Here is a 22,749-nt window from a genome sequence, read left to right on the forward strand (position 1 = left end):
AGAAGCAATATTTTGATTCTATTCCTAGTCTCACAAGGATATCTGCAAAAGATTCAGGGGAAACTGTTACACCCTCTGAGATGCCTTTGCATAGCAAATGAGTTTAACTTCTCAAGCCATCTACTGCAGAGCTTTGAACACCCTATGGTCAATGATTCTTGTAACCCAAAATAACTAGATAGGAAGTTTATTCCTTCACTTGGTCATCTTAATAAATCTAATTCAGATCTTCACTAATTTAGTTACTGTATCATTTTGCCAGTTCCTATTTTGTGATATCCATGCTGAATCTGTTTTATCATTTCCTAGCTCAGAAAATTCTTGATTATTTTGGGTGATAATGCAGTTTAAAACACATAATGGATTCTGTAGAGAAATATTATTTGAATACCTTAAAAACATTTCTTTGGAGGGGGCAAAGTCCTTTAAAAAAATCTACTAACAGTGTAATTACTTGAATTAAGGAAGTAAGACACTATTGCAGTAAATTTAAACTTTTTTTTAACTTCCTGCAAAGAGGTTCCTTTACAGTATTTTTGGAGAAGTTAGTAAAACCGAATCTGACATCATCACCTAGCAGTTTGTGTAGCTAGCAAGTGGTTTGTTCTTAGGACAGCAGAGGAGGAAATTGTTCCCCTCCTGATAAGACAACAGTGAAGAGTACGAGTTCATTTATTTTATTTTTGATTTAGTTTTGCAGAGAAAAACTTTCAGAAAGATAACGAGTATTTTGCCTTTTAGGAGGACGCATGCTGTTTCTTAGGGATACGGCTGATTTCCAGATATGACCATGCATTTGTGGTTTCAACTTTTGGTCTTTGGCTTTGCCTTCCTGGATACAAATATATGTGTTACAGGTAAGAACGAGAATATTAATTTTTCCTTAATCTTTTCCCTTTTGGCATAATATTGGTTTGAAGTAGACATTAGAAATGTATTGTGTGCTGGTAACTGGGAGTGATAAGGCTGCGGTAAATGGTCAGTGTTGGGCAGGGAGGCACCGCTCTCCTTGTGTGACAGAATACTTTGTTTCTGTTTGAAAACCGCACTGCAAGAAAAATCACAATTTAGAAGACAAACATTGTCTGTATCTTTACTTACAAGCTCTTCAAGGATGTTACAAAAGCAACATTGTTTCTTCATCCCCAAAGTGAGGTGAAGAATGGTTTACAAAATCTAAGGAATTGGTTAATGGCTAAATAAATTAGTTTTTATGCTTTTAACAACAATAAATCCTATATAAAAATCACGAGATGACTTTGGTTGAATGTAAGGCACTCCCTCTTTCTGGACCAGGAGTTTTTTTCCTTCCATTTTGATTACTATTAAAATATTTTACTAAATACTTAGGTATATAATAGTTAAAATATTTAAGTATTTAATAAAATATTAACTTTCTGCCTATTCTTATCACAGAATGTACTTTAAATCAAGTTTAGTTTTCTTACAGTTCTCCTGAATTTTTGTTTTGGAAAGTCTGATGTGGCCATCACCCTTCTTGGGCGATGAGCAGGTATCACAGCCTCAACGAGACAGAAATATTTAAATTCTTTAGACTCATGCAAATGTTATGTTCTACAGAAAAATGTAACACATTTGGGTCTCCTACCTCTTTAAGTTTGAAATCTTCATACCCTTATGGTATATTTATTAGATGCTTCTTGAATAGTTTCAGTTTGGGTCATAAATGTATTTTGCTTGATTATTAAATGTAATCCATAAATAGACAAAGTAATATTTTTTATGATGGAGAATCCAAAACTTGTTTTACTTTATTATTAAAAGAATATTGAAAATTGAACCTCTGTAGGCCTTCTAAATTTTTTTTTAAAAATCTCTGAAAGGCAAGGCGGTAGCTACTTCTTGAATATGATACATCGTCGGTTTATATTTGAGGAAATATATGCCAGTAGGAAGAAGAACACTATAAGTTTAAACTTTTGGTCATGGTGGTTTTGTTTTGTTTTATTTTTCATTATAAATAAGGTAGATTTTTAAAATTCTGCACAGGGACAGAATTTTTTATAATGTCAATTTTTCATCAAATTGACATTCCTGTATGTTTATCAAAATTAAAGACAAATTAAAAATAATAATTTTGTGAAGGTGATATATATGTATTATCATAAATCAGAGCAAATTTCCATTAGAAGTTCTCTCTGAGGTAATGTATTTTAAAATGAAAATTAATAAATATGAAAATTTTAGAAGCCACAATGCAAATCACCATAAAAATTTCAAATGAGCCTATTAAATTTTTTACCATATGGAAAATCTGTGAATTAATGATTAAAATAACAGTAAAGTACGATCTAGAAACGTTTAAATCCATTTTGCTGAACAATGTATACTATAAATAAATGAATAGATCAATAAATTGATTTTAAAAGATCATTTACCTCTAGCATTCACATTAACGTTGATAGCAAGCATATTTCTAAAAGGTATTACTAGACTTGAATATATGCTTATGTTTCAAAAAGAAATACAGTAATGTAATAATTTGTATCTGCAAATGTTACTTAACATATTTTTAATTACCAAAAGACATTTGTGATTTGATGTATAATTTGGAAAGTTATCAGTTTTTCAAATTATATATTCATTAATACATGAATTGAATCCTGTATTTTATATTTATATGTTAACATTAGTGCTTTTAGAGAATAAATTTTAGAGGAACAAATTTATAGTGTATACTTTAAAGGAACAAAGAAATAGAGTAAAGTATAGAAGAGATATCATAGGTGATTATGCTCACAACTCAGATATTTTCTTAAATCTCTAAAATTCAGGTCCAGGCAAGGCCAAAGTTCAGTCTTTATGAGGGCAAAAGCAATCATGGACTCAGTTCTACAAAACAGTTTCTAATCTCCTTGCACTATTTGTCTTAGCTATGCCCAATGGAAACTAAAATTTTGTCCAAAATGTCTAAATAATTGTAGGGGACAATGATGATTTTGGGGAGTGAGCATTTTCTGGCTTTTCTAGTGGTATAATGACAGGCAAATCTCCCACTTCATAGGATAACAGGTCAGAGCATTTTGAATTACCACACTTGAAGTATGCTGAGTTATATTATGAGTCATAACAGTTAAGACTCATTTCCTGGAGATAATTCCTCATTTTTCCATCTACATTTAAAAAAAATTCTTGTTACAACATGAACCGCGCTTTACACATTATGGAAATCAATGCAAAGTATTACTGAATTTGATAAGCTATCCTATTATGTGCTAAATACAATTTAAAAGATTCTTGGATGTGATCATGAATACTTATTGATTTTTAAACATATTTTCCTACTAAAAAATTTCTGCAATTTTTATTATTACTCACATTAAGAGTGCATTCAGTTAGGGGAAAGATAAGATGGAGACACAGGTTTGTATTTCTTTTTTTTTTTTCTAACTCTATATAATTAAGCATGGGGACAGAGGAGTTAACTTGAGCTAGGTATTTTAGTCTATTTGATAGCTTTTCATCAGTGACAAATAGCTAGTATAGGAATATAGATATTTCTACATTGCTCATATGCATACCTATATATAGGTGTATACATATATAAGTTATGTATGTCTGAGCTGTATGTGCTCATTATTATCTGCCTATGCACCTGCGCATCATTCATCTACCTGCTGGTTCCCCAAACTTCTTTCCCCTTTAAATATTGGAGACCTAGGGATATAGCTCAGTGGCACAACCTTGCCTGGCAAGCCCAAGGTCCTGAGTTTGATTTCCAGTACCAATAAATAAATGAATAAATAAATTTTTAAAAATAAAATAAAATATATATTGGAATTCCAGGAGCATACTACCTTGGCCACATTTGTTCATTTGTTTTTATAATCTAGCTCAGTGGTGCTGAACCGTTTAGAGCTTTCAGTGGTACACACAGCCCAATGTGGCACAAGTGCCATAGGTTTGCCACCACTGGTTGATTATCATTCCCTGCTATGTGTTGGCGCTCTGAAATTTCCATCTCCAGATTAATCTCTCAGAAATGTGAAATCTATTGCTATATCTGAGTACAAACATTTACATGCTCTTCAGTTCCTGAAATTTTGTTCTTTGTAAATATTTTTTGTAGTACAGGTGACTGAACACAGGAGTGCTCTACCACCGAGCTGCATCCCTGGCCTTTTTACTGAGACAGGCCAAGTGATGCTTATGGTGATGATATGTGATGCTATGTCCTTCCCACTAGCTAAAGATACAGGCATGTGCCATTGCATCCAGACCCAAAATTTTACTTCTTAATATTTTTAAAAAATTAATTTTACTGGTATGTTTTTGACATACATAATGATCACATTCATCATAGGGAAATTGTACTTCTACATATCTTAATTATCTTTTCCCATTATCTTCTTTGCCCTTTAATTCTGACTTCCTTTCTCACTTATAGAACTTTCCTTCTATTGTTTCCTTCCATTCTCTTTTTCTTACCCCCATTCCCTTCTTTTCCTTCCCCTCTCCCACTACCCTGCTCCCCTTCCCACTGGGACACTTCCCATTGTGCAATGTCTATATTCCATGTTAGTCCTTATTCACCCTTTGGTTTTCTCACACAAGGGAAAGAAATAATGCTATATTTAAATATGTGTGTATGATTACTTCACTTAAAATTATGTTCTCAAGGTGCATTCATTTACCTAGAAATGTGTGGTCTATCCTTCTTTATGGCAGAGTAGTACTCCAGTGTATATAGTAAAAAGCACATTTAATAGTCTCTAAAGCTTGTTTCCCCTTCTTCATCTCCATTACTATCACCACAATTCATGTCTGTACTATCTTTTATCTACAATACTGTATTAGCGTCCTCAGAAATCTGAAGACATACTTTCCTTAAGCACCTACAATTTAAGCACAGTAAGTTAAAAGTGGAAGACCTCTGATATTTATCATTGCCTTGGGTACAAATTTTAACCTTCTTACCAGAGCAACTGGGTCCACTAATAAGTTGAGAGCTGGTCATGGAGCTAGTCAGGAATCTTTCATTTTCTTTTGTGACTGATTAAAAAAGACCAAGAAGCAGGTGGTTTCACATCCATTTCCTCCACATGGCTTCAAGGCCGTGAGATCTGTGTAAGCCGCATCTCCTCTGTGAGGTTATTTTGTTGTCACTGTTGCTCCAAATATCTCTGCTGACACTTTTCACAGGCTTCCCTTGGCATTTTCCAAGTACTGTTTCAAATATTGTGATTATGACGATAGTAAGGATGGTGATATAAAAATCAGTGGACTTGCTGCCATTGTAACCTACGTGAAAGCAAAAACTATATGCTTTACCTTTTATATCTCCTCTACCTGATTTGTTACTGGGCACTGAATAAATAATGGATTTTTGATAAAGCTGCAGAATATAGCAATAAAGAAGTAGGAGGAGAAAATCTGAGGGGGGGGAGGGAGAGAGGAAGTGATAGAGACAGAAGTCAGACAGAGAGAAAATGAGCAAAAGTTAGCATGAGACAAAATAGCAGAGAATGGCAGGGGGAGGAAATTTCATCAAAATCACATAAACTAATTTTGGATCTCGGTGAAAACAGATTTTACCTTCTATTTTTCTTTTATCTCCTATTTTTCTTTTTGTTGGGAAAGATTTTCTTTACTTCTAAAAAATCCACAGTTTGCGAAGTTTGTTTCTAAATTTCCTTTGCTCTTTGGACAGTTTTGCTAATGTCCCTTATGGTTCAGTGTTCGTTTTTTTAGATACAATGTCTATGGGAAGAAAAGTACTGAACGGAGAGGGAAGCACCATCTAGCAGGAGGAAACGCAGAGTCAGGGCCAGGCCTTGCAAATGCTGGTGAGGTTTCTGATTCTCGAGCTATGTAGGTGTTGGGGAGGGTGAAAAGGAGGTGGTGGACATACAGGAAGTTCGCAGAGACTTGTAGGAATCATTTCTCACTGGGCAGTGGGATAAAGGACTTCAATCACATGCAAAGTAGAGATGTGCAGTCAGGGTTGTTTATTTGGTTGGTGAACACACAGGGCTGATGAAGGCAAAGTTTCATGTTCAGAACATGTGTGTGTGTAGCTCAGGGTGGGGCCAAAAACATTTTTATCACCCAAGACATTTGAGTTTTTGCAGCTCTAAGATTGTAAGGTTATTTATGCAGTAAAAAGTTGGAATAGAAATTCTACTTCAGCTTAAATTTAAATTCAGTTTAGTCTAAGTATTCTTATCAGTATGCCTCACCCAGATCTCTTCCAGTTGTCTGTTATCAAAGGGTCAGTGCTATGACTTTCACCTAAGTAAAGAAGGAACTTTAAGGAATGAGAGAGAGGAAAGAAACACTACACAATGTGTTCATTTTGTGATATGTGTGATGTCTGCTTCTACATAACATCCTGTGTGCAGAGAAAAAATAATACTGATCACTGGATTTTGTCTACATGGCCCTAAGCGATATTTAGATTAGAAAGTTTCTAATATTATCTAAAATTTAATCTGGACTTCTATTTGTATGTTTTAAGAGTCTTAGTAATTACTGTTACAAGCAGATAATTGTGTGTGCAGGAATCACAAAAAGTAAAATTAAGGCAAAAAAAGAAAGACACAGAGATTTTCTACTTTGTCTCCCGTGACAAGCATGAATGTATACAAAGTCAATGTCAACAAAATAAACAAGCATTTTCTATGTCCATTTATAGTACACACATTTGGTTCCCTTTTACAAAAATAATCACCAAGATTTTCAATATTTTTAATAAATTTTTTGCACAACCCGTCTCCAAGAACTGTTAGCATCCTCTCTAATGCTAAGCCCTTTATGTTTAAAACATTCATTTCCTACCAAACTTGAGACAAGTGTCTAAATTGAGTTATTTTACTGAAAACTCAATTTCCTCTACATATATTGTGTTTGTGCTAAAGTTATTAATTACAATGCAGTGATAGTTGAGGTAAAATGAGCACTATTTATATATTTAAAAAATTATTTCCCACTAAAATGCAAGCAATTGGAAGAAAATCATCAGTCCTCCAAAACAGTGATCTAACGCTGGACAGCAGGAGGTGAGGAGACTAACTCCATATCGTATTTATTTGTACTAAATCATGAATACTTGGTAAACCAAATTTAATGGAACTCACTGATTTTCTTTCACAAAATATTCTCTGCAGTTTTAACTTTAAAAACTTTGTTCTGACAATTAAAAAAATGGTTTAGAGAAACCTGTAAAAATAAAAATGATGTTGAGCAATATTATCAAAGGGATGCAATAGCGGTGAAGTACGGTTGTACATTAAATATTTCCACTTAAGGCAGGAGCCCTTCGACATTGAGGAATAACATGGAATTTGGACTTAAGATATTTTGGAAATCTAATTCTATGAATGAGACCATATTGATTAAAGTAACGTAAAAATAATGAATAGTTTCATTATCTGTAAAATGTTGCGAGCATTAAAATCAATATTTGTGAAAATATTTTAACAATTATGAGATACTTTGTCAAGGTGTATATTTCATTCATGCAATCCCATGAAATCACAATGGGTATCTGTTTAACATGGATTTCAAATCATACATCTTCATTTCAGATGCTGTGACAGCATAAAGGAATATTTTATGTATTTTATGACTCTGTGGCAGAGACATAAACCCTCATAGATCTTTGATTTCTTTTTAATTTTGCAATCTCTGTTTCAGGGATTTTTTTTAGGCTACTATAAATTCTACCTTCTAAATAGTTTGTAAATGTGTCACTTACAATGAGTTGTAAGTCTACAGCTGAGAGCTAGGGATTCTTAGTATGTCTTATGGGAATAGTAGCCTGAAGTTTTATTTTCCTTCAGTCCCTACTGTGCCCATATTTGTGATTACCAGGATAATCTCTCCAAAAGGCTAGGCGTGGGGCTGGGGATTTAGCTCAGTGGCACAATGCCTGCCTGGCAAGCAGAAGGTCATGAGTTCGATTCCCAGTACTGGAAAAAAAAAACCAAAAACCAAAAAACATCATCATCAACAACAACAACAACATCAACAACAAAAAGGCTAGGCTCCTCCTTGAATATCCCTCCATGAAGGATCCCCCATGGATAGAGAATATTTTAAACCTGTGATTTTTAGTACTAAAGATGCTTTGACTCAACTTTTATAAAAACAAATCCTTCATTAGAGTATACCAGCACTTAACGAACTTTTCTTGAATTGCAGGAAAATAAGCCTCCATTAAGCCAATTTAATTCCTTGAATATTTATATAGTATATAGCTTTATAAAACATAATTACTAATTCTTCATTTAAAAAAATTTACTGAGCCAATTTTATTTCATTTCTGTACTTAACCAGTACTATTAGATGGATCAATTTTATGCACAGCAAATTGTACTGATTGTAGTTTGTGGCTCTGGGAATTTTAATCCACAGTCATTATTTTTTTAAGGGTAATTTTACTTGCCAAACAATAAAGACCTACATTTTCTAAACGTTTTTTATTCTTCTACTTAGCCATAAACATTCCTGGTGTATTCTTTTAGCTACTACTCACTTCTATTTATTTTTGCATTCCAATATTACATAGAAATAACATATTCTAATTTTTCACTTTTGCCAAGTTTATTCATTTATTTTAGCCATTTAAAAGTTTCTGTTGTGTTGATATTTCTATCAGTAAATATTCATTTTGAAGTGAAGTTCTCTTTCACCTGGATGCTTTTTGGGATTCTAAGACAGAGTTTTGACTATTTCTTAAGTAGCCATGAGGGATTTTAGAAACTCTTGTTGGACTACTCTGTAATCTAGAATTACTACATGTAATTCTCTTATATGTATGCATTTGTATGGTATTTTAATTAGCATGTGTACCCTGTACCACTTTATTTATTAGTGGTGCAAAGAGTAAAGAGACAGATCAGTGTAAAAGTTTCAGCTACTATCAGTATAAAATGGTGGCAGAGGAAGTCAAATCACCCTTCACGTATTAGTAAAACTACAAGCAGTTAGTCCTGCGCACACAGTTCTAATTGAGCCCCCTCTAAATTTCTTCAGCTTTTTCTGTAACCACTTTGTAACACACATTGTATTATGTTGTTATACCTTATATTTTCCGAAACATTTAGTATTTTCCTGCTCCACGCTGTTGGCCATGCTGTTTTTAGTTCTTCTCTACATCTTTCTTTTTTTTCAGTTGAGCAAATTATAACTACTTTTCAAAACTGAGTTCAAAGTCACATCCCTCCCCCCTCCACACCCACTACATCCCCTGCTCTTCCACACCTTTCACACCCGGAGAGTTTTGTGCCGTTGTGGTGACCCTGTGAAGAACCCGTGGAGGGCTCTCTACTTGGTTCTCACAGTAGCAGGTGCTCTCAGGGAGCTCAGCATAGGTTTCTGCTCATTAACCAGTGCCTGAGGGTCCTTGCAACCCATTTGCTGGTGAATAGAGGGGCTGTGAATGCAACCAAACCCTGTTTGTAGAGAGAATTTAATGGTTCATATATAAAATTTTCATTCTGTCCTTTTGTTGCTGTTTATTTAGATGGATTATAAGGTGAAAATTTCTATGTGATAGAAAATTTGGAAAACTCAAGAAATAGAAGAGGAAACTTTGAAGTCTTTCTTTTATTTTTCTCCTTCTGTTTTTATCACAAACTATGTGTAAAATTACTTATCTTGGTTTATTCCCAAGCAAACTCTAATTACTATAGACAATTTAAGAAATACAGAAAAACATAGGCAAGTAAAATTTCACAGATTACCCATGCTCAGGCCAGTAAAATCTACCCAGTTACTTTAATTCATCTGATGAACAACTCTTTGCTGAGTGCTTTACTTGTATTATATTCTGGGATGCACATCCCAGGCCAAACTTGAAGAAGTCTACAATCTCTTTGTGGCAGTAGTTGCTCGGAAACAAGATTTGAAATCTTTACCATCTCCATCATCAGTGCAAAGCTTCTTCTTCAAAGTGATAATGCATCATTTGCAGATAAGTATTAATGTTTATAATCTTTTATAATGATGATTTTTTAAAAAACTGCTACTTTACAATCTTCCTGTAATATACTAAGTAAAAACTCTGCTCTCCTTATAATTGCCTGAAGCTCCAGGCCCGAAGTAGAGGAGATTTTCTGTGAAGACTTTTCAGTTACAGAAGGTTTGGAGCTACCACTGAGTTATGTACGTTATTATAAACTAAAACCTATGGGTGGGAGATATGAAAAGGGACAATCACCTTCATCTGTTTAGTTTGCTTGCTCTGTGAATTATTTTGAAAATAAACTTTGGAGAGAAAAATTAGAACATCTGTCATCTCACATAGAGACATTTCTGGTTGTTTTGGTGGCTTTTCAAGGCAATTTTTCAGTCACCAGCTAATGCCTGGTTTGGGTTCAGGTGAAGCGAGGGCTCGTGTTTTAATCAGGGTCTCTCTGATTCTAGGTCTGTTGTTTTTCCAGAGTTGATCCACACTTGTTACTGTTCAGTTTTACGTTCAGGTGGTTGTAGATGTGACTGTGAGGGGGAGCAACAGGGGGCAGTGAGTGGTTTCTCACCATTGTTAGTGTGAAATATGCATGTAAGTCCCACCCACCTGATTTAGCTACTTACATGAACCATTGAGCTCTGAGCCACTTCCATTTTGGCAAGATCTAATTCATTGGAGATTGTCTTTTATAAGAAACAGAATGAGATATTTGATTAGTTTGTCTCTATCATGAGTGCTGATACCACACAAAAAATGAAAAAGTGATTTATTAATAATGATCTTGAAAAGGAGGCTAACAAAGGACAAGATTGAACCTGTCTTGCTGTGAGTGATACTATGGGAAGAATGGATTCCCCCCACTTCATGGTTTTTTGGTATTACATGAAGTGAAAGCCATTGAATAATGCCCCAAGGTATCTAAACCTTTTGTTTTGCAGACAAGGGAAGTAATTTGACCTTTGTTAAACACTTTGATCATGGAAAACACAGGAGGTTCTCCTCTTTTTTTTTTTTTTTTTTGGTTTTTCTCCGGTACCAGGAACCGAACTCACGACCTTGCGCTTGCCAGGCAGGCGCTTTGCCGCTGAGCTAAATCCCCAGTCCCTCTCCTCTTGTTCAAGGAAGTATAGATAACAGATAATCTTTTCATAGATATCCAAGAGGCATGTAAATGAACCTGTTCAAGCCTTCTTACACTTTTCTATTCCAGAGATAAGTTGGCTACAATGTCAGGGAGGGGAGAGAAAGGAATACTGTATACTGTATACTGTATCATGATTGTTTGTTTAATATGATGAATGTGGACTTCCAGCCAGATAATTGAAGATAAATATTCTGCTTTGACTTAGATTTCCAAATATGATTTTGGTTTCTAAAATTGGATTTTAACTTGTCCTTAATAAGCTCTAAGTATTTCTACTTTTCAATGATCTGTGTGTTTATGTTCTGAATTTACTTACTGATACTTTAGATAGGATCAAAACATGTAATGACTGAAAAACCATGCAAGGAACAAGGCAAATTCAGAGTCTAGATGTGAGAGGAAGTGATATGAGGGAAGTAGCTAGGCAAAGAAAAGGGCCAGGGAGCTGCTCGAAGTCACTGAGATGATGATAGCTATGTTGGACTAAGAAGTTCTACTTTGAAAATACTTAAGAAGTCAGTGTTTGAAATCTCACCTAGTTTCCATTTGAGCCTGCTCGTCATGAAATAGTGAGGAGATTACTTTCTGAACCCTCAGTTACCTCGATGTAAAATGGGAATAATGACAAGAAATAGTCAATGAGTAGATTTATTTACTGACTTAAGAGTTGTTGATAAAGTCTTTAGCATGGGCCAGGAGCTTTCCTAAATGCTGGGACAATGACAGAACAGAAATTACCCAGTTTCACGAAATTTACATCATGGCAAGGAGAGCTAGCCAAAGAGTAATTGAGATGACTTCAGATAATGAGTGTTGTGAAGAAAATTAAACAGGGTGATATGATAGAGACAGGCTAGATTCAAGGTGCATGCTTCTCTAAGAAGAGTGGGCACTGATTGCTACTGAGACACTTGTTTCCTGACAAAAGCATAAAGATTCAAGTGAAGAGAAACTGCAAAGTGCTTGTGATGAAAAAACAAATCAGTGGCCACAGTTACAGGAAGGTCAGGCACCTGTAGCATGGGATGTGAAGACTAAATTTGTTAATTTGAGGCTAGAAAGATAAGCAGGATATACACCTCAGGGCCTAGTTGGAAATGGACAAAATCTGGATTTTTATACTGAATGCATTGAGATGAAGCCATTTAGAATTTCTCTGCTCTCTTTCTCTCTCTCCCTCTTTCTCTTGCTCTCTTCCTCCTCCCTCCCCCTCCCTCTCTCCCTCCTCCTTTCCTCTCTCTCTTACTGGCTATTGAACCTAGGGCCTCAGCACAGAGCTACCTCTCCAGCACTTTTTATTTTTGAGACAGCCCTTGCTGTGTTGGTAAATTGCCCAGAGTGGGATAGAATTTGTTATCCTCCTCTCCAGTCTTCCAAAGTGTTGGGATTGCAGATGTGGAATTTGAAAGAAGAGAATCACCTAATCCTTCCATGTTAGAGAAACAATTTGACTGCTATGAAAAGAAGAGATTTGGTGTAAATCAATGGCTGGAGCCAGACGAATCTGTGGAAGGGAGAAAAGGGATAGCAATCTAGACTAAGTGTGGGAAGAGGAGGTAGAAAAAGAGATTTATGTAGAATCAAGAAAAATTGTTTCAAGGGACAAAGACAGAACCAAGAGTGACCCCTCCCCCTAGATTACTGGAATGGAAAGAGGTAAGTTAGGGGTAAGCAATCAAAGATTCTGCCTTGTCCATCATTAACAGCTGAATTCTCATTAGTCATTCCCGCAGAGATGTCAGGAGATTAATTAGAGATGTATGTGGGCCCATCACATAGGTTTCAACTGGAGACACAAAGTTTGGAACTCTTGTGGGCAGATAGAGTTTAAAGCTGAGGGACTAAACCTGACAGTGTGAGGAAATTTAGAGCTAGAAGAACAAAAGAGCTAATTCTGAGTCCTCTAGGGACACTTCACATTTAAAGGGGTTAGGAGGAGGAGCTGGGAAAACAAAATGAGAGGGAATAGGCAGTGAAGAGAGACAGACAAATATTTTGTTGTGGTTGTTGAAAAACTTGATGAGCATAAAGGGTTTTGTACACCTGGTACCACACAGTGAGACTATGGTGAGTTCCATATAAGAATCCCAATTTATGTGTCTTTGTGAAAGGTTAAACAGTGATTGTGAGCATTCTAACAACTGGAAAATATCCTTATTTAACTATGATATTGTCAGGAAAGTATTATAAAGGGATTTATAATAATATTTGGAAGAATTACCTTGCACTAGTAAATCACTTGCTATCTTAGTTACTTAAAAGCAAGCAAGCCATAGATGTACATAATTTAATAGAATTTGTAAGATATATTGAGAGACTGTTTTAGTTATTTTTCTTATTGCTGAGACAAAATACCCAACACTCACAAGTTAAGAGGGGAAGGTTTATTTAGCTCATAGTTTGTAGAGGTTTCAGTCCATAATTGGCTGGCTCCAGGTGGCTCAGGTGGCTCAGGTGGCATGGCAGACAGGCATCACAGAAGAGAAACAGTTCATGGAAGGCAGAAGCCAGAAAAGCAAGCAAGCAAGGGACAACTACAGCTCTTTCTATCCCTTATATTATATCCAGGCTACTTAGGGCGGGTAGCACTCCCACCCTCAATCCCAGTGCCCTTGATTCTAGTGTTGAACCATGAATCAATCCCAGTATCACACACTCTAGATCCAACCACCTCTGAAAAATCCCACCTATGACTGCATGAGGCTTTTTTTTTTTTTTTTTTTTTTTTTTTTTGGTTTTTCTCCGGTACCAGGAACCGAACTCACGACCTTGCGCTTGCCAGGCAGGCGCTTTTGCCACTGAGCTAAATCCCCAGCCCCAATGACTGCATGAGGCTTTGAGGGGGGACATCTAGACACAAGCATTACAGAGACTAATGAATTAGAAGTTTTGCTGAAAATGTCTTAAAAAGGTAATGCTCTGTAGAGTTACTTAGTGGCCTATATATTATTTTGATGTATATTGACAGAAATAATTAAAATAGTGTTTATTTTAAGCCTGCCCTTGGACAGGTTGGAGTTTTCTTGTGAATTTTTGGTTACATAAAAGATATATTTATAAATCAAATTTTAACTTATTTATTTGAGAAATTTGTAAACCAATTGATTATCAGTTTGGCAGGTATGAGGTAGGAATTAATATCCTTGATAAGTACACAGTACACAAATAGAAATAATTCTGTTAGTGGGTATAATAATATATATGAGGGTAGATATGCATATATATTATTTTGAGTTCCAAGTTAGCAAACTTTGTTAAACAGTGTTTCCTTTTTTAAATAATTTGGTTTTGTACTGAATTGCAGTTAGCTAATAAGACAATTAGCTAATTAAAAAATAATACTTACCATGGGCCAGACACTAGTCTCAGCATTTTATAAATGTTATATCGTTTAACTTAAGTTTATAGCTTGTTTGAAGGGTAGTTTACAGTTACCTTCATCTATGTAAATTTGTTCACTTCTGTTTGCAGTTTTTCATAAAGATTACTTGTTACCATATCCTAAAAAGAAATGTTTAAGTTTCCTTGTTCTAATATTAAATACAATAATTAAGGAAGAATATATCAGGAAAGGAAAGTGACAATGAGTGTCTCTTGTACGTATTGGTGCATTACAACAAATTATGTTTCTAATTCACAGTTGATAGTAGCTATGTGCATAATCATCTGTTTCTTACATACTAATCAACTAGTTGCACAAGGTTGGCATTACATTCTAAGAATAATGTGTTGTATTCTAACAGTCTTGTATTCTCAAAACAGCTTTACGCATGCCATGTTATTTAGACTTAGAATTGGTTTTACATTTTGTTCCTAATTCTTAGGATTATTAATTCAATGGATAGACAATTTGGGTTATTAGTTTTACATAAGATTAAAAGTTAATTAATTTATGCAATGCTGGGGTTGGAACCCAGAGTCATGCTCTAGGCAAGTGCTGTATCACTGAGCCACATGCCCCAGTTCCATGGTCTTAGATTCAGTGAGGAAAGCAAAACAATGCTGAAATTCAAAGAATAAGTAATCTAAATATTGTTGATAATTCTTTTGTATTATGGCATTTTCCTTGGGTTGAAAAAGGGCACATCAGATCTTCCGGCTGTTTACCATGATCTTAATGGTAAAATCATTTTGAAAAGGCTCAGTACAGACAAACAGTTTTCTCCTCCTGACACTGCTTAATTTCATGTGGAAGGAGTTAAGCATACCCATTTCATGAATGAATATGAAAGAATGAACAAATGTGAGAGAAAAAGTGGGAGGAGAGGGAGTCTGAGGGAGAGCACATCAATGCCAACCTTGTGCAAATAGTTGCTAGTGTGTAAGAGATAGATAATTATGCACGAGGCACTGTCAACTGTGAATTAGAAACATAATTTGGTGCAGCGGAATCCAGTGTAAGCAGTAGGAAGATAAAAGCTTAATAAATCCAACTAATCTATTTTAAGATGCGTTAGCCCAGTTATATGAGCAAACAGCACTTTTCCCTATTAGAAGTTTGGAGGATAAAGTTTAAAAGAAGGAAGCAGCATTCCACTGAAATAAAAGAGGAATATCCTTCCTTTAAATGTGAACAGCTGTGGTGGCCCCTTGCGAAACGGTAACTGTGGAACAGATGGACCCCACAGTCCACCCAGAGGATCAAGAGAGGTTCTCACACTGAAGAAGATGAAAGATGCTTTTAGGTTGACCTACAAGGCAGAATCACCACAGCCTTTGAAATAGAAGATTTCCCCCTTTCTAAGAATAGACTGGTGCAGTGCTGAGGGCTGGGAGAAAGCTGGATGAAAGAACGGTTAGGAATGGCGAGGGAAAGATCAAAGGCCAGCAGAACCTCAAAACACTGGAAGTGGAACTAGTCAGATACAACATGAGGAGCCCTTCAAAGACAAGGGAAATAAGAATAATAAAAATACTTTTGGTTGTCAAATATAAAATTGGTGCCAGTTTTGTCACATTCTGTTTTCCAGGAGAGCAGTAAAACTGCAGATATTTTCTATTAATATCAATTAAACTTTCTATATTGTCCCATCTATCTCAGTCCATTTGCAAGAGAAAAAATGCATCATGCTCAAAGAATTGCAAGTGAATTCTTACTATTTTCAAAACAATGTCATCTCTTAAATTAAATTTTAATATATAGTTATAAATTAGAGTAGTTATAGAACATAAACATGAAAATACTTCATAAACTGTAATGAAGGGTCATAAAATAAGGGATTGCCAAATTATTTAAGCATTTAGAAAACTATGGAGTGCAGAAATTACTATTACTATTACAAGTAAATTTTCTTTTCTTTTTTTTTCTTGTTCTTTTCACTTTAAATACTTAGCGCAGGGGGCTGGAGGTATGGTTCAGCAGCACAAACGCCTGCCTAGCAAACACAAGGTCCTAAGTTTGATTCTTGGCACCAAAAATAAATAAATAAATAAATAGGATAAAAGTTGAAATCTTGATTTACAAACTTAGAACTTGGTCACATCTTACTCGATATATCAATATATAGAAATATGAAATGTACAATCATTGTCAATGTGGAATCCTATTCTGGAATTAATCCATTATGTAAGCATCTGGGTTTGCTACAGAGCACTCACTAAAGAAAAAACAAACAAATATGCAACTCATAAAGCCATGACTTGGTGCAACATTGTCTCTGTTTTAGCTTTGGTTGGTAAAGGAAAGAAACTGCTTATCGTGAGTCCCTTTCTGCTAAAGAATAATCTTTATATTTTGGGACAAAATATTCACATGAAGATGTTTATGTGGAAAAATTCTGTGCCTTTTATTTTATTTCACCCATTATTCTATTCCATATTTAATACAAAATATTATATTATTCTTTTTTATTTTAAAAATTAAAAAACTGACAAAACAACACTGAAGACAAAATCAAAACAACACAAAAATAACAGACATGATACATGACCTCAAGACAAAATGATAGAAATTTACAGTGGTTGCTATATTACATACTGTTATCCTCAATGAAGTTGCTCAGTCCATTAGACATAAGAATGTAAGATTAATCAAACAATTAAGCACGGTAACAAGTAAAAAGAATTTTTCTTTTTAAATTGGAAGTGATGCAGAGCTTCACCATTCAAAATGGTAGGAGTTCAAAAAAGTAAAGCATAATTTGTTTAAAAATGTGTTTTATCCATAATTTCCTCAGAAGTTACACTTCCCACAGATACCAGGAACCCTAACTTGCCTTCTACTCTAGGCCTCCATTTTACAAACTGAACATCTTGATTTGATGGAAAAGAACATATATTCTTCTTCTGGCTTTTCGAATAATCTCTCACAGATAAACGTGCTTCATGTTTGTTAATAAAATTGACATGATTTTAATATCTGCTCTTTCAACACACAATGAATTATGGAAATTTCAATTGCTTTTAAAATTAAATATATTTTAAACTCCCTATAAAAGGAACGTTAAGCAGTACTCTAGGAAGTGTTAGGGCCATAGATGTTTTCCTTCACAGCGTTCATTGGCTGAAGGTCCATCAGAATGCTCCTAAAATAGCCAGACAGTAACAACACAGCACACGGGTCAGATTAAAATTCTTTTTGTGCAAATAAATAGAATGATACCTTAACCTGCTCTGATCGAAATAACTAGAAGTAGTAGATCTAACTGACAGTGATAGCTAATATTTTCTTTTCTTGTTTTATTATGAAAAATAATTTTACTTTAGCAATCATGTGGTATATTAAAATTTTATGTACACAGGTGATGAGTACCAGTCTTTTTCACTTTTTAAAAATGTTTACTTTATCAGTACACGTGTGTAGCACAGAATGTTTACATTCCTTGTGGGAAGCTGCTCCATGTACGTGATGTACATAACACATCCTCATACCTTAATTCCTTTTTTTATACTTTCTTTTCCCTCCCTCTCTCTTCCACCCATCTCTTGATCACCTTTTGTTTTTTGTGGTACATGTTTGCAGCACATAACGTTTATATTCCTGTGTGGAGCTGGTACTTGTACTAGTTTTGTTCTTCGTGAAGAGAGGACAGTTATACATTTTTTCCTATTTTACAATTAATCTGCTGAACCCTTCAATTGACAAAATACAGCATGTAACAAGCAACTCTGGTTGGTTCTGTCCCTTCAGTACCTTTCAACTGATCCTTGCCTCATCTTAATTGTGCTTCCCTATTATGAGAATAATATGCTTTGTAGTGTCAGAAAATTGTGTAAAGTTTCTCAGAATTACTCATGAATGTATTTTAACAAAAATACAATTTAAATTTTTCCACAGGAGAGAATGAGTATTGAAATGCAAAATTTAAATATTCATCAATTATTTCCATGTTAAAATCACAAAGAATGCCTTACAGATCCACAAATACTTTAGGGAATTTTCATCTCGGGAAATCCATCAATGGATTACTCCTGTCAAACCAGTTCAAGTACTTCATAACACTACTTTGCTATTCACATGATTGATTTTTCTTTTCATTTTTAGTCTTTATATTGCACAGATATAGATAAAATGAATTAATTACTATACAGGATAAAAAGATCAGAGAACTTCCTTTTCCATTAAATAATCACAAATGTTACTTTACTTTTAGTATTTATTTATTTATTTAATTTTTCTGGTACCGGAAATTGAACTCATGACCTCTCTTTTGCCAGGCAGGCCCTGTGCTGCTAAGCTAAATCCCCAGCCCCGTTACTTTATTTTTAAATAAAAATTCTCTACAATGTAGTGAGAATCAAATATTGTTCACAAAACTATATTTGGGGATTAGCCATAATATTTCTTGCCTTTTGGAGTAAGGATTCCTGCGAAGAAAGTTTTTAAAAAAGGAAGGGCATTTGGAAATTACTAAGTAAAGAAGGCATCATTCTTGACACAATAACACAATTTTAGAGAGAAAAAAGAGACCTTAGAAATTGTCTATTGCAACTCTTCTATTTTACAATTGAGAACACTAAAAGTTCAAAAATGTTCAAAGACTTATCTTTTGTTTTATTAAAAATGGAGGAACTTAGTCCAGAATTCTTCCAGTGTCTTTTGAGATATTTATCCATGTGCCTGATAAAATGAAATGAGGATTGGATTAGACATTTAGGGACAAATTTTGAATCCTAACTCAGTCACTAATTTATTTCATTATACTTAGGAGTCTGCTTTGTGTTATTGAGTTAAATTTCTTGATATTTTAAAGCCTACATTCTCGTTTTAATGAGATATAGGGCATAGTTCAGTTTCTCAACCTTGACTCCCTTGGTATTTCAGTAGGAGAACTGGGCAGGCTAAGATGCTCGCCTGCATCCCTGGTCTCTACAAACTAGAGGCAGAAGCACTGCCTCCCCCCACCCAGTGTGACGACCAAAATAGCTCCAGGTGTTGCCAAATGTCCTCAAGGTCAAGGTGGCTTCCCTCACCACTAGCACTAAGAACTACTAACTTATGTGAAATAATTTCCTTGGAATGTTCCAATGGTGAAAATATGCTATTCTGACCTAGTTGGTTAAAAAAGAGTATAATATATATTCACTAATAAGAGGCATCATTTCTCTCATGTAAGAATTATTTATGTATTTCTCAGCTGTATCTACTAAAGATGAGAATTTGATCATTACTCAGAGATAATTAGGACTCACTGAAAATCATAGGCATTCACCACGCCCTGTTTCTTTCCTGAGACCATTGCAACGGGGCAAAGGAGCTGCTTCTGATAAGATTTGCTAGAAGAAACATTAAGGGATCCAGAGTGAAAACAGTTACTCTGAAGCTATACGTACATTCATCCTACAAGCATGGAAGAAGTATAAATCCTTTATGCTAATTTTTTAATTTAAGAGGGATTGCTGCTTCCTTTTCTTTCTTTCCTCTGACCCCATCCTCCCCCTACCCCTGCTGATCCAGTTACATGCCCACAGGTAGGTGTCTGATGAGCTCAGACACAGTGCACTGCTGTGTACACGCTACTGAGCTACCAGACAATTGGCACCACACCAGAAGTTAGTTTGGTGAACTCTCTTCTACACACCAGAATTACTTACGTGGTTATACATGGCTCCAAGTTCTCTGAGGAAGTTTCCTAACCTGTTTTATTTACAGGAAATGCGTGGCATGAAGCTGCGGTTGGGGAGAGTACAGGAAAGTACAGCTGCTGTAAGGTTGGGAGCTGAGAGCTCAGACAAACTGGTTATTTTCTGCCAGGTGGACTTGAACATGGAGACAGCTACATCTTGCGACTAAAATTTGTTAAACTAGGCAGACTTTTATCTGGGAGTAATAGTAAAGAGCCTCAGACAAGCAGACTAAATTAGAGTGAGTCAATTTCCCTTAAGACATAAGATCCATTTTTTGTGTTTATAGGACACTGAAACTCTGCCATAGGATAGGATCAAAAACATGCATACATGATTAAGTATTTGCTGTATCTTTTCTCAGTAAAGCAAAGTTTATATTGTAATTGAAAACAGTTACTAGAGCAAAGAAAACTATGTGTTTTTGCTAATCAAAGTGTTGACACTTTTAGAAAATAAAGTTTTTCTAAATTTACTTACAGATAAAGTGTGAATGAAGAAAACAACTTTTTCTCTTATTGAATATTATTAGAAATACAGCTTTTATTTCTCTACAAGCTAAAATATAATATGTCAAGAACAAACCACTTTAAGTCACATAAAGTAATTGTAAATAGTCATCTGAAATCTCAAACATGCCTGAATTAAGTGTTGTGGAGGGAAATATCAATTATTATAGAAATATGCTTTCATTTTTTTAACTCTCTTGCTTCTTCTGGGATTTGACTGAATCCAGAAGCAGAAGTTGCAAAACATTATGAAAGAACTTCTGCTCTGTTTTTTCCTTCAGTTTCCACCCAGATGGAAATACGAGAAGTCCGCAAAAGTCCATTTTTGCTAAATGTCCATCTGAGTGCTGCATATCCCCTGCAGGTCGTTATTTACCTTTCAGAATTACCTCTGGTCTCTTAATATCCCTGCACTCTTCCTGGATGTACACAACTTCTAGGTTTCTTATTGCTGTTGATTTTTCACGTACCCCCTAAAAATATGTTCTGTTAGCATCTCTTCCGCAATTAAACTGTGTTCAACTATCTCTCCAAGCCTGTGAAATAGAAGGTTCCTCCTCTGTCTCTTTCAATTTTCCAGAGAAGAGACATGCTTAACACAGAGAATACAGGCACTTCATGTCTTTTTCTGTCTTGTTGATTGGAGAGACTGTTCTTATTTGCTTTTTAGTTTCTTTTTACTCTAAACACTTCTAAGGGAGAGACTTTCATGTGCCTTTATATATCTAACATCTGACATTACAGAGTAGCTTCAGTACATGTATTTGTTGAATTAATAAAATAAGTGAATGAGTAAACCCTTATGATTCTTTGAGATAACCTGCTATCATGGGGATAGTTTAGCCAGTTTTGCATTGATAGACTGATATTCATGGATTTTCTGATAGTAAGAATGGCAAATTACTAAGGCTGAATATTACTTTATTATGTTATTTTCTTATATAAGGAGGGAATAAAGTAAGGCAGTGTGCTTTGTCAATAATTGCACTCATGAAAGAAACAAAATATATAAATTATTTAATTCTTTGGGACAATGATATGGAGAATCTTAACTATTTATTATGACATGAATTTTTACTATGTGAGAAAATATATTTCTGTGTGAACTGTGACTTGAAATACTAAATGTAACATATATATGACAAAATTAGCTGAAATTCATTTTTGTTCTTATCCTATGTTTTGGAAAAATTATAATTCAGGTCCCCTTCAAAAACCACAAAACAGTCACAGTTTTCTGGTGACTCTTTAAGATAATCAGGAAAGAAATCTAGTTCTTTCTCTCCTTTGTAGTAAAATTTTTTAAAAGGAAAAGAATTTTTCATCAAGCCATTTAAGAATGTTGAACTGAACAAACAATACAATTCTACCTTACAGATATACATACAGAAAATGTCTGCACTGGTTCACAGTATATTTTGTAGCGACAAATAAGGAACAATTTTCTTTCCAGATAAGATTTTTTAAAACATTTTACAAATATCTTAATGATGAATTTAAAATTAAGGAGCAAATTATTTCAGGAAATGTCAGATTTCGGAGGTATGAACTCACAGTTCTTTACAGTAAGAAGCTCAAAGGCTGATGAATGGGCCAGTGGAGGTTCCCGGGCCTACGCCTGAGAGGAGCCGCCATCTTTGTCGGGTTTTCACCTGTGTCTTGTTCTGTTTCCGGTCACTATTTGGATCATGCTACTTCACAGCAGGCATTTGCTTACTTTATAAGAAAAACTTCAGTTTTCTCTGTAAACATTCTATAAATGCTAGCATCCTTCTACTCCAAGAAGCAAAAGAGAAATACGTGGGTAAGAGACAAGAAACCCCTCCCACTGAACGTATGTAAGCCTCACTCTGGGGCTCTCTGAAGAAATGGACAGTGCATATTGAAAGACCAAATCAGTTGGCCTTGAAGGACTCTTTTCTTAATTTTTATGTAGAACTAGTTCATTAGTTTGTGGTGAAAGAAGAGTATTTTGGTAGTTTGTTGTTAGTATATGTATCATTGTAGAGAAACCCTTGACCCTTTTTTTTTGGTCTTTTTGAGACAGGGTTTCATTATGTCGTTCAGGCTGGCCTCAAATTCACCTTGTAGTCCAGGTT

The 22,749-nt window shown here is 35.0% G+C and overlaps 1 protein-coding gene across 6 annotated transcripts in view; it reads left to right on the forward strand.

Moving 5' to 3' along the window:
• The first annotated feature begins 548 nt into the window (after positions 1-548).
• Ptprc (protein tyrosine phosphatase, receptor type, C) overlaps positions 549-22,749 on the forward strand; it is a 121,819-nt gene continuing 99,618 nt past the window's right edge. For all 6 annotated transcript variants that reach the window (XM_013521946.1, XM_013521949.1, XM_013521953.1 and 3 more), the window contains exons 1-2: positions 549-660; positions 742-857. In XM_013521946.1, coding sequence (XP_013377400.1) covers positions 785-857 — 73 coding nt within the window. In that variant the 5' untranslated portion in view covers positions 549-660; positions 742-784. The remainder of the gene's footprint in view (positions 661-741; positions 858-22,749) is intronic.

This window comes from Chinchilla lanigera, unplaced genomic scaffold, assembly GCF_000276665.1.
Source record: "Chinchilla lanigera isolate Chin_1 unplaced genomic scaffold, ChiLan1.0 scaffold00005, whole genome shotgun sequence".
NCBI classification, from domain to species: Eukaryota; Metazoa; Chordata; class Mammalia; order Rodentia; family Chinchillidae; genus Chinchilla; species Chinchilla lanigera.